This window comes from Salvelinus sp. IW2-2015, linkage group LG15 (assembly GCF_002910315.2).
Source record: "Salvelinus sp. IW2-2015 linkage group LG15, ASM291031v2, whole genome shotgun sequence".
NCBI lineage: Eukaryota > Metazoa > Chordata > Actinopteri > Salmoniformes > Salmonidae > Salvelinus > Salvelinus sp. IW2-2015.
Window position 1 is genome coordinate 22,171,519 of NC_036855.1, and position 13,867 is coordinate 22,185,385.

The 13,867-nt window shown below is 43.5% G+C and overlaps 1 protein-coding gene across 5 annotated transcripts in view; it reads right to left on the reverse strand.

Moving 5' to 3' along the window:
• Positions 1-13,867, reverse strand: part of LOC111974289 (vinexin-like) — a 44,322-nt gene that overhangs the window by 2,010 nt on the left and 28,445 nt on the right. For 4 of the 5 annotated variants that reach the window (XM_024001974.2, XM_024001971.2, XM_024001970.2 and 1 more), the window contains 9 exons: positions 10,769-10,879; positions 9,841-9,899; positions 8,904-8,992; positions 5,434-5,495; positions 3,569-3,615; positions 3,167-3,281; positions 2,947-3,072; positions 292-878; positions 47-153 (listed from right to left, as the gene is read on the reverse strand). In XM_024001974.2, the coding sequence (XP_023857742.1) occupies positions 47-153; positions 292-878; positions 2,947-3,072; positions 3,167-3,281; positions 3,569-3,615; positions 5,434-5,495; positions 8,904-8,992; positions 9,841-9,899; positions 10,769-10,879 (1,303 nt within the window). The remainder of the gene's footprint in view (positions 1-46; positions 154-291; positions 879-2,946; positions 3,073-3,166; positions 3,282-3,568; positions 3,616-5,433; positions 5,496-8,903; positions 8,993-9,840; positions 9,900-10,768; positions 10,880-13,867) is intronic. The other variant, XM_024001975.2, reaches the window with a different exon arrangement.

The following is a 13,867-nucleotide window of genomic DNA, read 5'->3' on the forward strand; positions in this document are numbered from 1 at the left end:
GCACTTCATTTGTCTTCTGAATGTAAGGTTTGTGTAAATTCCTTACCTACAAACCAGCCATCATCACACTTCTCCATCACTTGTACTATGTCCCCCTCTCTCAGTTCCAGCTCATCTTTGTTCTGTGGTTTGTAGTTGTAAACTGCTTTGTATCTGAGTGAGAGAGCACAGGCCAGGGTTTTGGATTTGATTTTGGGCAAGATAATTGACTGTGGCAATGAAGAATGAGGGACAGTACCTCAATCACGTAGTATAAAATCACATTTTGATTGATTACAATTTTTTACTCACGGTTGGTGCTGCATCACTGTTGAGCCAGCATTGTTGGTCGTTTGTGGCTTGGGGATATTGGTCGGGGCTGCTCCTCCCCTGTGGGCAGATGGTGATATCTGATTGGATGGTGAAACAGCTCTGCCAATGGAGTTGTGCAAAGCCGGATGTGCTCCTCCCCAGTGGTTGTTCTGGGTGGTGGGGAATGCAGGCCCAGAAGCGGGGTGTGGCCAGGGATTGGGTGCTTTTTTGGATAGTGTGGGCTGGGGGGATGAACGTGAATGGGAAGCTACAGTCCCATGGGGTATGGGTGAGGACGGCTTCAGGGGGGGATATCCTGGTTCGGGGCTGCGGGACAAGGGGGTCAGACTCAGAGGCGAGCGGGTCAAAGGCGAACAAGGTGAGTGTAGAGGGCGTCCTGGACTCATTGGCTCTGGGGATGTGGGTGACATGGGGCATGCAGGGTAGTCATCAGAGGATGATTTGGTGCGGGGTAACTTGTTAACCTGGACGTAGTTGGTGGGGAAGATGCCACTCCGGCTGGTCCCTGGGATCCGGCCCTCCAGCCACCTGTCATCCACACGCCTGGTCACACAGATCACCTCGCCCTTAGACAAGAGGGGAGCACAGATATGGTTCATGACATAAGTATCATTCAGATATCAGGTACAGTAGTCGTCCAGTGTTTCCCCTTTATCAATTTAGTAGTGGTGGCCTACCGCTGCTAAACTGTTGCCACTGCTGCACGAAATATGTTATAATGTTTTGTATATACAGTGCCTTCGAAAAGTATTCAGACCCGTTGATGATTTCCACATTTTGTTACCTTACAGCCTTATTCTAAAATGTATTAAATTGTATTATTCCCCATCAATCTACACACAATATTGCATAATGACAAAGCAAAAGCAGGTTTACATAATTATTCAGACCCTTTACTCAGTACTTTGTTGAAGCACCCCTGGCAGCGGTTACAGCCGCGAGTCTTCTTGGGTATGACGCTACAAGCTTGGCACACCTGTATTTGGGGTATTTCTCACATTCTTCCTTGCAGATCCTCTCAAGCTCTGCCAGGTTTGATGGGGAGCATTGCTGCACAGGTATTTTTAGGTCTCTCCAGAGATGTTCGATCGGCTTCAAGTCCGGGCTCTGGCTGGGCCACTCAAGGACATTCAGAGACTTGTCCCAAAGCCACTCCTGCATTGCCTTGGCTGTCTGTTTAGGGTCGTTGTCCTGTTGGAAGGTGACCCTTCGCCCCAGTCAGAGGTCCTGAGCAGGTTTTCGTCAAGGATCTCTCTACATTGCTCCGTTCATCTTTGCCTCGATCCTGACTATCCTCTCAAGCTCTGCCAGGTTTGATGGGGAGCATTGCTGCACAGGTATTTTTAGGTCTCTCCAGAGATGTTCGATCGGCTTCAAGTCCGGGCTCTGGCTGGGCCACTCAAGGACATTCAGAGACTTGTCCCAAAGCCACTCCTGCATTGCCTTGGCTGTCTGTTTAGGGTCGTTGTCCTGTTGGAAGGTGACCCTTCGCCCCAGTCAGAGGTCCTGAGCAGGTTTTCGTCAAGGATCTCTCTACATTGCTCCGTTCATCTTTGCCTCGATCCTGACTAGTCTCCCAGTCCCTGCTGCTGAAAAACATCCCCATAGCATGATGCTGCCACCACCATGCTTCACCGTGGGGATGGTGCAAGGTTTCCTCCAGATGTGACGCTTGGCATTCAGGCTAAAGATTTCAATCTTGGTTTCATCAGACCAGAGAATCTTGTTTCTGATGGTCTGAGAGTCTTTAGGTGCCCTTTGGCAAACTCCAAGCGGGCTGCCATGTGCATTTTACTGAGGAGTGGCTTCCGTCTGGCCACCCTATCATAAAGGCCTGATTGGGGGAGTGCTGCAGAGATGGTTGTCTTTCTGGAAGGTTCTCCCATCTCCACAGAGAAACTCTGGAGCTCTGTCAGAGTGACCATCGGGTTCTTGGTCATCTCCCTGACCAAGGCCCTTCTCCCCCGACTGTGCCTCGACACAATCCTGTCTCAGAGCTCTACGGACAACTCCTTCGACCTCATACCTTGTTTTTTTTCCTGACATGCAGTGCCAACTGGGACCTTATATAGACAGGCGTGTGCCTTTCCAAATCATGTCCAATCAATTGAATTTACCACAGGTGGAGTCCAATCAAGTTGTAGAATCAATGACAACAGGATGGGCCTTTGCTCAACTTCAAGTCTCGTAGCAAAGGGTCTGAAGTAAACACTGAAAGTCCATTTTTGGGGGGGTGCAAAATTTCAGAAAATCTGTTTTCTCTTTGTCATTATTGGGTATTATGTGTAGATTGTTGAGAAAAAATATCAATTTTAGAATAAGGCTGTAACGTAACAAAATGTGGAAAAGTCAAGGGGTCTGAATACTTTACAAAGACAATGTATATTTCTGCTGAGACGCGCTTTTAAATGGATAATCGTTGGCTCGTTGACTGGAAGTCTATGGGAACCACTACCCTTTCCACCACTGCTGGGGAAGTGGTTTTGTAGGGGAAACTCTGTGTCAATGTTGCAGGGTATCTCTGTGAATTTAACCCATGCAATGTGAGAAATACGGTATAGGTACAATACTGTAAATGATTAAAGATTGGAAATGAGAATCAACGTCCTAAAGAGTACATAGTAGGATGCTCACTTTGCGGAAGGACAGCTCAACAGGCAGGTCTGCATTGAAGGAGAACAGAGCCACTGCCTCTCCATAGTCCAGCACCTGGATGGTTGGAGACTTGATGGGCGTGGGCTTCTCTGTAGGAGGAACAATCTGGGGGCAGAAATGAGACGGGTGAGGCTCAGAATGACATGTGTAGCACCTCATATATGATCCATGCTCAGAAGTTAGATGGATGCACACCAACCTCCACATAGGTTGTGGGGAAGATACCGGCTCTCCCATGATGCTCTCCTTCAAACCAGTTGGTGTCTACCTGCCTGTGGATGTAAACTATGTCCCCCTTCTGTAGAGACAGTTCCCTAGGAAGAAGAGAAAAAAAGGTCAAACTATGGCACGATGGACATCCATTAGTTTAAAGGAAGAGGTCTGCTTTTTTGTAATCCTCTGTTACAAGGGTTTGTTTCTAGTAACTCTGTATTAACATTTACGTTATTGGGCTTGTTGAGAAAAATGGTTTAGTACAATTACATTTGGCCGCCCTAAATGTGATATAATTACAGTGTGTGCTTCTTTTTACTGACAATATTGTTCAACAGATGTGTGAGAGCAAATGGTTTGCAGGCGATCGGTAGGCATTAWAACTCACTTGGGTGACTGAGCCTGGAAAGTGAACTTGGCTCGTGCTGCTTTCATCTACATAAACACAAAACAGTTTATCAGCAAGATTGAAAGGAAGTTTGCTTTTCACAAGGGCACAGGCATCTTTGTCCTTGCAGTTGCTGATAGTTATAGCAAGATCAGCTAACAGAAAATAAAACAATACACTACATGGTGGCAGGTGACCTAGTGGTTAGAGTGTTGGCCTTGTAACCGAAAGGTTGCCAGATCGAATCCCCAAGCTGACAAGGTAAAAATCTGTCGTTCTGCCCCTGAACAAGGCAGTTAACCCACTGTTCCTAGGCCGTCATTGAAAATAAGAATTTGTTCTTAACTGACTTGCCTAGTTAAATAAAAGGTAAAAATGAAGAAAAAAAAAATMAKATGGCCCTGGATGTCCGAGTCCAGCTCAGCCTCAAAACAYCTCAGCTCAGAGAGCAGACTCCTGGCCAATGCAGCYCAGTGGTTGGAAGGAATTAAATCAGCCAAATTATAATAAGTATGTGGATACCCCTTCAAATTAGTCAATTCAGCAATTTCAGCCAGTCCCGTTGCTGACAAGTGTATAAAAGTCGGCCATGCAATCTCCATYGACAAACATTGGCAGTAGACTGGCCCATACTGAAGAGCTCAGTGACTTTCAACAAGGCACTGTCATAGGATGCCACCTTTCCAACAAGTCAGTTTGTAAAATTTCTGCCCTGCTAAAGCCCAGTCAACTGTAAGTGCTGTTATTGTGAAGTGTAAACCTCTAGGAGCAACAACGGCTCAGCCGCGAAGTGGTAGGCCACACAAGCTCACAGAATGGGACCTCCGAGTACTGAAGCAAGTAAAATATGCCTGTCCTCTGTTGCAACACTCACTACTGAATTCCAAACTGCCTCTGGAAGCAACGTCAGCACAATCACTGTTTGTCAGGAGCTTCATGAAGTGGGTTGCCGTGGCCAAGGAGCCGCACACAAGCCTAAGATCACCATGCGCAYTGCCAACTGTCGGCTAGAGTTGTGTAAAGCTCGCTGCCATTGGACTCTGGAGCAGTAGAAACACATTCTCTGGAGTGAGGAATTGCACTTCACCATCTGGCAGTCTGACGAACAAATCTGGGTTTGGCGGATGCCAGGAGAACGCTACCTGCCCGAATGCATAGTGCCAAKTGTAAAGTTTGGTGGAGGAGGAATAATGCTTTGGGGCTGATTTTCATGGTTCGGGCTAGGCCCCTTAGTTCCAGTGAAGGGAAATCTTAACACTATGGCATTCTAGATGATTCTATGCTTCCAACTTTGTGGCAACAGTTTGGGGAAGGCCCTTTCCTMTTTCAGCATGACAAWTCCCCCGTGCTCAAAGCGACGTCCATACAGAAATGGTTTGTCAAGGTCGGTGTGGAAGAATTTGACTGGCCTGCACAGAGCCCTGATCTCAACCCCATTGAACACCTTTGGGATGAATTGGAAGGCCGACTGCGATCCAGGCCTAATCGCCCAACATCAGTGCTCGACCTCACTAATGCCCTTGTGGCTGAACGGAAGCAAGTCCCCACAGCAATGTTCCAACATTTAGTGGAAAGCCTTCCCAGGAGAGTGAAGGCTGTTATAGCGGCAAAGGGGGTATTAATGCCCATGATTTTGGAATGAGACTTTCAATGAGCAGGTATCCACATACACTACATGGACAAAAGTATGTTCATAAATACAGATTCCTTACAGAGCACAAAAGATAAAGCACAAAAGCCTACTGCGAGGAACCTCACTCCTCAAATATAATTGCTACTTTAAAAAAATGTTCTGACATTGTGTACAACACAGTTACCTATAGAGGTTGGATATCCRAATAACCAAGAAAGAGAAATACATTTACCTGCTTCTCCAATCTCTTGGGTGGGAACTCCATGGCTTCAGGTGCAGGGGAGAGGTGTTCTACTGTAGAACAGCATGAGGAGGTGGAGAGAAAAACAGTGGGTAGTGAGGAAACAAGACAGATGGGTCAAACTGGTATAGGGCATTCCACTGAGACTCAGATGTTTWATTTAAAATGTATGCCAAACKAAAACCATTGATTTCAAAGTTTWACAAACCATATAACTCTATGCKCAAGGACTACACTTAACCATTTACACTTTACACTTAACATTTGACAAAAACACATACTGGAAGAACTGTGCAGATACAACGTTTGGTAACAGAATTTTGGTAAATCTCCCTCAGTTTTTTATATGACCATGTTTTCCAAAAACTACTGCACATAACAGTAGAGTAGTGTAGAGTAGTGCAATACAGTACTGTAAAGTGGAGTATAGTTCAGTACATTAGTGTACTCAACTCTAGTTTTCTACTGTGTAATGTAGTGAACTCTTCACTCTAGTCTACTCTACAGTGCAGTACAGTACTAAACTATACTCTACTTTTCTGTACTAAACTTATTTTCTTTACTGTACGGTGCTGTGCTGTGCTGTGCTGTGCTGTCCAAACTTGTGAAACACAGACGTCTATGATTGGTTCAGATTTGGTCTGGTCCGGACAAAATCTGAACCAATCATGGACATCTATGTTTAGGGCAAATTAAGACAAAAAAATGGCGTCTGTGGACATTGAAATCAAGGCCAGGACGGACTGACCAAATTTCAACTACTTTTCAATGTCCATGGACGTTCAGTGTTGGTCGGTGCTCAGTGGGTGAGTATGCTTGTTACAGTAAATGGAAAGAGAGGGGGCTCATGGGTAGATGTGAGTAAGAGCCGGGAGAGGAGATATCATTGGAGAGAGAGTTCTGTCACCACCAGATGACAGAAAGACAAAGAAAACAGTTATGAGCTGAACATACCAGAATGCCAGTCGAAGGGAGGACAGTAGCAGGTGGCCCAACTGTGGTTTGTGACTATGATTTCCCATTGTAGCCAATTCAAATTGCAGAAATTCCATTACCGATTTTTCAGAAATTCTGTTACAGATTTGGTAACAGCATTTTGAGTTTTAATCACTTAATTCATAAACAAAATTGATATCAGTAAAAACACTATAACCAATTGATAGGTCTACCTTTACTTGTTACTTCTGTGAACTTCCATTGTCCTCCCTCCTCATGAGGGAGATACATTATAAAATATCTTCAAGATTGTGGGTTTTTGGTAACGGAATTTGAAGGCACAAGGCAATGTTTTTTAAACTTACAGAAGGCAGAACAAATATATTCTAAACTAATTATAAGTGTTGGTATTAGTTGGCAGTCGTCTTTACTTCAAAAWTATTGTGTTTTGATGTATATCTAGTACCTTGAAATACTTTTTTGTTAGATGTTTTCTAAGACCCCCTTTCCATCTTTTTMAAAATAAATCWAAGCCTTTGCTTATTCCAAACATTTGGAATGGATTTTTTTWTATATATGCCTTAATTTCTCTAAAATATTGACTCTTAGCTTTCYTTTGACATCCAATTTGACATGCTCATATGAACTTCACATGTTGGTGCTCATGGGTCCTTTTACATGACCTGTAGCAGAATCACAATGTTTATCAAGATTTTTTGTAAAGCCTACCAATCCAGCTTTTGTTTCTTTAAGAGTATAATTATATCAAGTCAGTGGGAAGATATGTAAACATTCAACGGACTCTCTCCTGTTCAATGCATGTTATTGTAGCCCTTTCCTGTAGTCAAATGACCAAGTGGCCTCATTATTAATTATTCATATTTCTCATGATAAAACATCCAGTGTTCTATGTCAAACAGTTTTGTTATATTTCAGTCATCAGTCAACTCAAAATTGAATACATTTCAACTCTATATCTGACATGGTACAGGTGTCTTCTTTTTTGTTTTGTTTCCAGATTTGTTTAAGACAACCAAGAAACACTCTGTGTCACCCTGATTTAGCCCACTGCAGTAAAGGTTATTAAAAGAAGCAAAACTTTTGGGCTGGCTCTTGGACTAATCTCCAAGAAAAAGAGTTGGATAAAGCTAATATATAATTAAGACTTCTGGCACGAAGTTCCTATTTTTTGTGCTTCCTCCCCACCCTGACACTACAGATCTTTCCATACTAAAAGTAAGAAACCTCTCCTCTCACTAACCCAGATCAGTTTCATATCAAATTCGTTCAGACAGATCAGGTAACAGACTACAGGAAATCACAAGGAATCAAAAGACTTCAACAATAGTCCTGTATTGAATTACTGTATTCCGTTAGTAGAGGCTGTTTTTCCATGGACTTTTCACTGATTGGATTATATAAAGTACACTACGGGATATATACATTACATTATGTATATTACACACTTTTAAATTAAGCAATTCCTATTACAGAATTCAAGTACATAGCAGTATTATGCCCAAACTACTGTTACTAGTCTTACTGAACTATTTTACTGAGACTGCATGTTGAGTGTCAAGGATCATATTACCCCCTACCTTACCTGACACCCCTAGACCCACTTCAATTTGCTTACCGCCCCAATAGATCCACAGACGACACAATCGCCATCACTCTGCACACTAGCCTATCCGATCTGGACAAGAGGAATACCTATGTAAGAATGCTGTTCATTGACTATAGCTCAGCATTCAACACCATAGTACCCTCCAATCTCATCATTAAGCTTGAGGCCCTGGGTCTGAACCCCACCCTGTGCAACTGGGTCCTGGACTTCCTGACGGGCCGCCCCCAGGTGGGGAAGGTAGGAAACATCACCTCCACTCCGCTGATCCTCAACACTGGGGCCCCACAAGGGTGAGTGCTCAGCCCCCTCCTGTACTCCTTGTTCACCCATGGCTGCGTGGCCAAGCACACCTCCAACTCAGTCATCAAGTTTGCAGATAACACTACACTAGTAGGCTTGATTACCAACAATGATGAGACAGCCTACAGGGAGGTGAGGGCTCTGGGAGTGTGGTGCCTGGAAAACAACCTCTCACTCAACGTCAACAAAACAAAAGGAGATGATCATGGACTTCAGGAAACAGCAGAGTGTGCACTGTTTTCTATACTATTCTACGGTATCTCATTCACTTAATAGTGTTAACATATCTCACATTACTCATCTATATGTATATACTGTATTCTATACCTTAGTCCATTCGGCTCTGACTTCGCTCYTCCATATGTATATACTGTAGTCTTAATTAATTCCTACTTAGATGTGTGTATATGTTTAATTTGTTAGATATTACTTGTTAGATATTACTGCACTGTCGGAGCTAGAAGCACAAGCATTTCGCTACACCCGCAATAACATCTGCTAATCTCGTGTATGTGACCAATCAAATTTGATTTGAGTGGCCTAGCCATAGCACCACTCTTTCTGAATGCTTGGATCCAGGATCAACTCCTAATCTTACCATGTGTGGGACTGAGGGCTGCCCTCTGAGCAACAGCTGATGTGGGGACAATGGGATGATGGKGAGGTTGCTTTGCATCAGTCAAGGAGCTGGAAGAAGAAAAAAATGCTATCTATTTCAGAGTMTTTTACTTTATGACTGTATGCTCCCACAAAGTCCTGTCAATGAGATTTTTCCAAATCTTAACAGCCCACATGGTGGAGCTCCACAAAATATGAAAGGACAGAGTGCTGTGTGCTGCAGTAGACACATTTGCCATGCAGACTTGGCCTCTGGCCACAGCTGCTGGTTTGCATGTGAAGTAAAGATGAAACGGATGCAGAATCAGATGACTCAAGCGTGAGAGAGGAGACTCTGGGGACCTTCTGTCTTTGGAGAGAACTTTTAGTCATCWTCATAATCACTGACATTATTACCATTTTGAAATGACAGGGAAACTTCATCCAAAACATAACAGCGTGAGCAAATCAGTGTCATTATTAAAACAAACATATATCTAAGAAAGTTGTAAAATACTTTCATGGTCTGAAAACAAAGCACGGTTTCTGTCAGAGACCAATTGGCAGATCTTTGCCCACCCAAAAATATTTCTGGAATGATTTGAGAGAGGCTCAAATATTTGCGGAGTAAATGTCTCCTCTGTTATGAACAGATTTGTCAGAGCAAATCAAAWAATGGTGTGTGAATTACATGGTTTTGAGGACACACATCAGTAACTATAGGAGCAGTATACAACAATGAACAGTATAATAACTGTTTCCTGTATCAACAACAACAGCACATATTTCACAACAACAGYAAAGTGATACAGCTACAACCAATGACCTACCCTGTACAACTTGAGACATCGTTTTACTGTTTGGGATAAAACCATTGTATGTACAATCACAACAACACACAGAGCCACAACTTTGTGCAGGCCTGACCCATAACTCACCTGTTGTCCCATGTTGTCCCTGTCCCTGCAGCAGTTCCTGGATCAGCATTCCTGGCACCCTGGAAYCAGAGATCACATTAAAGGCTGTTGTTCTCTCTTGAAGGAAATCTCAGATACTTAGACAGAGCAGAGGTGGTGACCACTCCCAAAGGAGCCAGAGGAAAACAAAACTCCCCTGGGTCCTACACTCCTTTGAATACAATGATACTCCTTTGAATAGAATGATAAGATTGATAATGGTATTTTTATCTGTGGTATCTTTGTTTGAGGAGTAACAACCACATACAGCTGATGATTAGATGAGGTGCAAATTAAGGTTGTGAAGAGAATCAGCATCAACATTTGAAGAGTGAAATCAAATCCTTGAATTCAGCATCAAATGCATACAAAGCATACAAGTAGTGCTACAGAGGTTCAGTTGTTTCTACTGACAGCGAGAGGGAAAAATCAAACAAATGCTTGTTGGATTTACAAGCAGATTTAGATTTGTGGGGGGTTTGGAGGCATGTGATTTGAGTCAGACACATCCAAGTGCAAGGCAGGCAGGCATGTCCTGGGGGCGTGAGTAAGGTCACAGGGCAGTGTCAGTGTTGGCATACAGGGTTGTCTGTCTCAAACAGTTCTCAGGAGGGGAGATGCTCCATAGTTGGAAGGGACTATCATCAACAACAACAGATATAGACTAGACAATTGAAACTAGGTGAAGGTTCTGGTATAGCATTGGTGAAGTCTTATTACTGTATTGCAACAAAGAAAAGCTATGACGCTGTCTTTGGATAAGCCCTCCTTATGATAACATGGATTTATGATATTGACTTATGCATGCAAGTAACCAGACCTCATTGCTAGAGGAGTGAGAGAGGGGGTTACAGGCAGGGTAGCAGGGAGGAGTGTTGCTTCAGCAGAGTCACAAGAAGGGCCTCAGTACCTCACCCCGGCCTCGTCGTGTCTGCTTCTTCTGGGAAAGTCTTCTCTCCAGACCCTGGATGTCCGAGTCCAGCTCAGCCTCAAAACAGCTCAGCTCAGAGAGCAGAGACTCCTGGCCAATGCAGCGCAGTGGTTGGAAGGAATTAAATCAGTCAAATGATACACTATATATACACAAAAGTATGTGAACACCGCTTCAAATTTGTGGATTCGACTATTTTAGCCACGCCCGTTGCTGACAGGTGTATAAAAATCGAGCACACAGCCATGCAATCTCCATAAACAAACATTGGCCTTACTGAAGAGCTCAGGGACTTTCAATGTCACTGAAGCGCGTAGCTCGTAAAAATCATCTGTCTTCGGTTGCAACACTCACTACCGAGTTCCAAACTGTCTCTGGAAGCAACGTCAGCACAATAACTGTTAGTCGGGAGCTTCATGAAATGGGTTTCCATGGCCAAGCATCCGCACACAAGCCTAAGATCACCATGCGCAATCCCAAGCGTCGGCTGGAGTGGTGTGAAGCTTGACACCATTGGACTCTGGAGCAGTGGAGTGATGAATCACACTTCATCATCTGGCAGTCTGACGGACAAATCTGAATTTGGCGGATGCCAGGAGAATGCTACCTGCTCGAATGCATAGTGCCAACTGTAAAGTTTGGTGGAGGAGGAATAATGGTCTGGGGCTGTTYTTCATGGTTTGGGCTAGGCCCATTTGTTCCAGTGAAGGGAAATCTTAATGCTACAGCCTCCATAATCAACTGGCGGACTGTGGATCAGATCTGGAACTGGGTCAATACGGACCGCAGTTCCCCAAAAAAAGTATACAAATATATATATACAGTACCAGTCAAAAGTTTGGACACACCTACTCATTAAAGGGTTTTTCTTAATTTTTACTATTTTCTACATTGTAGAATAATAGTGAAGAAATCAAAACGATGAAATAACACATATGGAATCATGTAGTAACCAACAAAGTGTTAAACAAATCAAAATATATTTTCGATTTTACATTCTTCAAAGTAGCCACTAATTCCTTGATGACAGCTTTGCACCCTCTTGGCATTCTCTCAACAAGCTTCACCTGGAATGATTTTCCAACAGTCTTGAAGGAATACCCACATATGCTGAGCACTRGTTGGCTTCTTTTCCTTCACTCTGTGGTCCAACTCATCCCAAACCATCTCAATTGGGTGATTGTGGAGTCCAGGTCATCTGATGCAGCACCATCACTCTCCTTCTTGGTCAAATAGCCCTTACACAGCCTGGAGGTGTGTTGGGTCATTGTCCTGTTGAAAACACATGATAGTCCCACTAAGTGCAAGCCAGATGGGATGGCATACTGCTGCAGAATGCTGTGGTAGCCATGCTGGTTAAGTGTGCCTTGAATTCTAAATAAATCACAGACAGTGTCACCAGCAAAGCACCCCCACACCATCACACCTTCTCCATAAGCAATTCACCTACTCCGTGTCTCAAAAACACAGCGGTGGAATCAAAAATCTCAAATTTGGACTCATCAGACCAAATGACATATGTCCACCGGTCTAATGTCCATTGCTCATGTTTCTTGGACCAAGCAAGTCTCTTCTTATTATTGGTGTCCTTTAGTAGTGGTTTCTTTGCAGCAATTCAACCATGAAGGCTTGATTCACACAGTCTCCTCTGAACAGTTGATGTTGATGTGTCTGTTACTTTATTTACATTTATTTGGGCTGCAATCTGAGGTGCAGTTAACTCTAATGAACTTATCCTCTGCAGCAGAGGTAACTCTGGGTCTTCCTTTCCTGTGGCGGTCATCGTGAGAGCCAGTTTCATCATAGCGCTTGATGATTTCTGCTACTGAACTTGAAGAAACTTTAGAAGTTCTTGAAATGTTCCGCATTGACTGACCTTCATGTCTTAAAGTAATGATGGAATGTCGTTTCTCTTTGCTCTTTGCTTATTCTCTTTTCTCTTTGCTTATTTAAGCTGTTCTTGCCATATTATGGACTTGGTCTTTTACCAAATAGGACTATCTTCTGTATACCACCCCTACCTTGTCACAACACAACTGACTTGCTCAAACACATTAAGAAGGAAAGAAATTCCACAAATTAACTTTTAACATGGCACACCTGTTAATTGAAATGCATTCCAGGTGACTACCTCATGAAGCTGGTTGTGAGAATTCCAAGAGGGTGCAAAGCTGTCATCAAGGCAAAGGGTGGCTACTTTGAAGAATCTCAAATATAACACTTTTTTGTTTACTACATGATTCCATATGTGTTATTTCATAGTTGTCTTCACTATTATTCTACAATGTAGAATGAGTAGGTGTCCAAACTTTTGACTGCTACTGTATATATTTTTTAGTTGGTCGGTGTTTCGACCACTAGTATATAAACACGCATAAGACATGGAAGAATGCATAGAATTGCAGGAAATTAGCTTTAAAACAGTAACAACAAAAACATCTCTGCCCAATGCAAACTGTGTAGTATTGCAAGAAATTAGCTTTACAACTGCAAAATGTTCTCTCTGCCAACAAGAGGGGTGTGAACAGTTGGGGTCGTTTGGGTTGCGAGGTGTGGGTTTGTTACTATGCCGATAAATTACATTATCCATACGGACCTTTGCCACCTAGGACATTTCTGTGACCGGACCTTCTCAAATAGTACTTGAGTACCCCTGTGCTACAGCATATTTTAGATGATTCTGTGCTTCCAACTTTGTGGCAACAGTTTGGGGAAGGCCCTTTTTTGCACAAAGTGAGGTCCATACAGAAATGGTTTYTCGATATRGGTGTGGAAAAACATGACTGGCCTGCACAGAGCCCTGACCTCAAATTGGAAGGCCGACTGTGAGCCAGGCCTAATGACCCAACATCAGTGCCCGACCTCACTAATGCTCTTGTGGCTGAATGGAAGCAAGTCCCTGAGGCAATGTTCCAACATCTAGTGGAAAGCCTTCGCAGAAGGATGGAGGCTGTTATAGCAGCAAAGGGGGGACCACCTCCATATTAATGCACATGATTTTGGAATGATAAGTTTGACGAGCAGGTGTCCACATAGTTCTGGTCATGTAGTGTCCCCACTGAATACAGTAATTCTCTA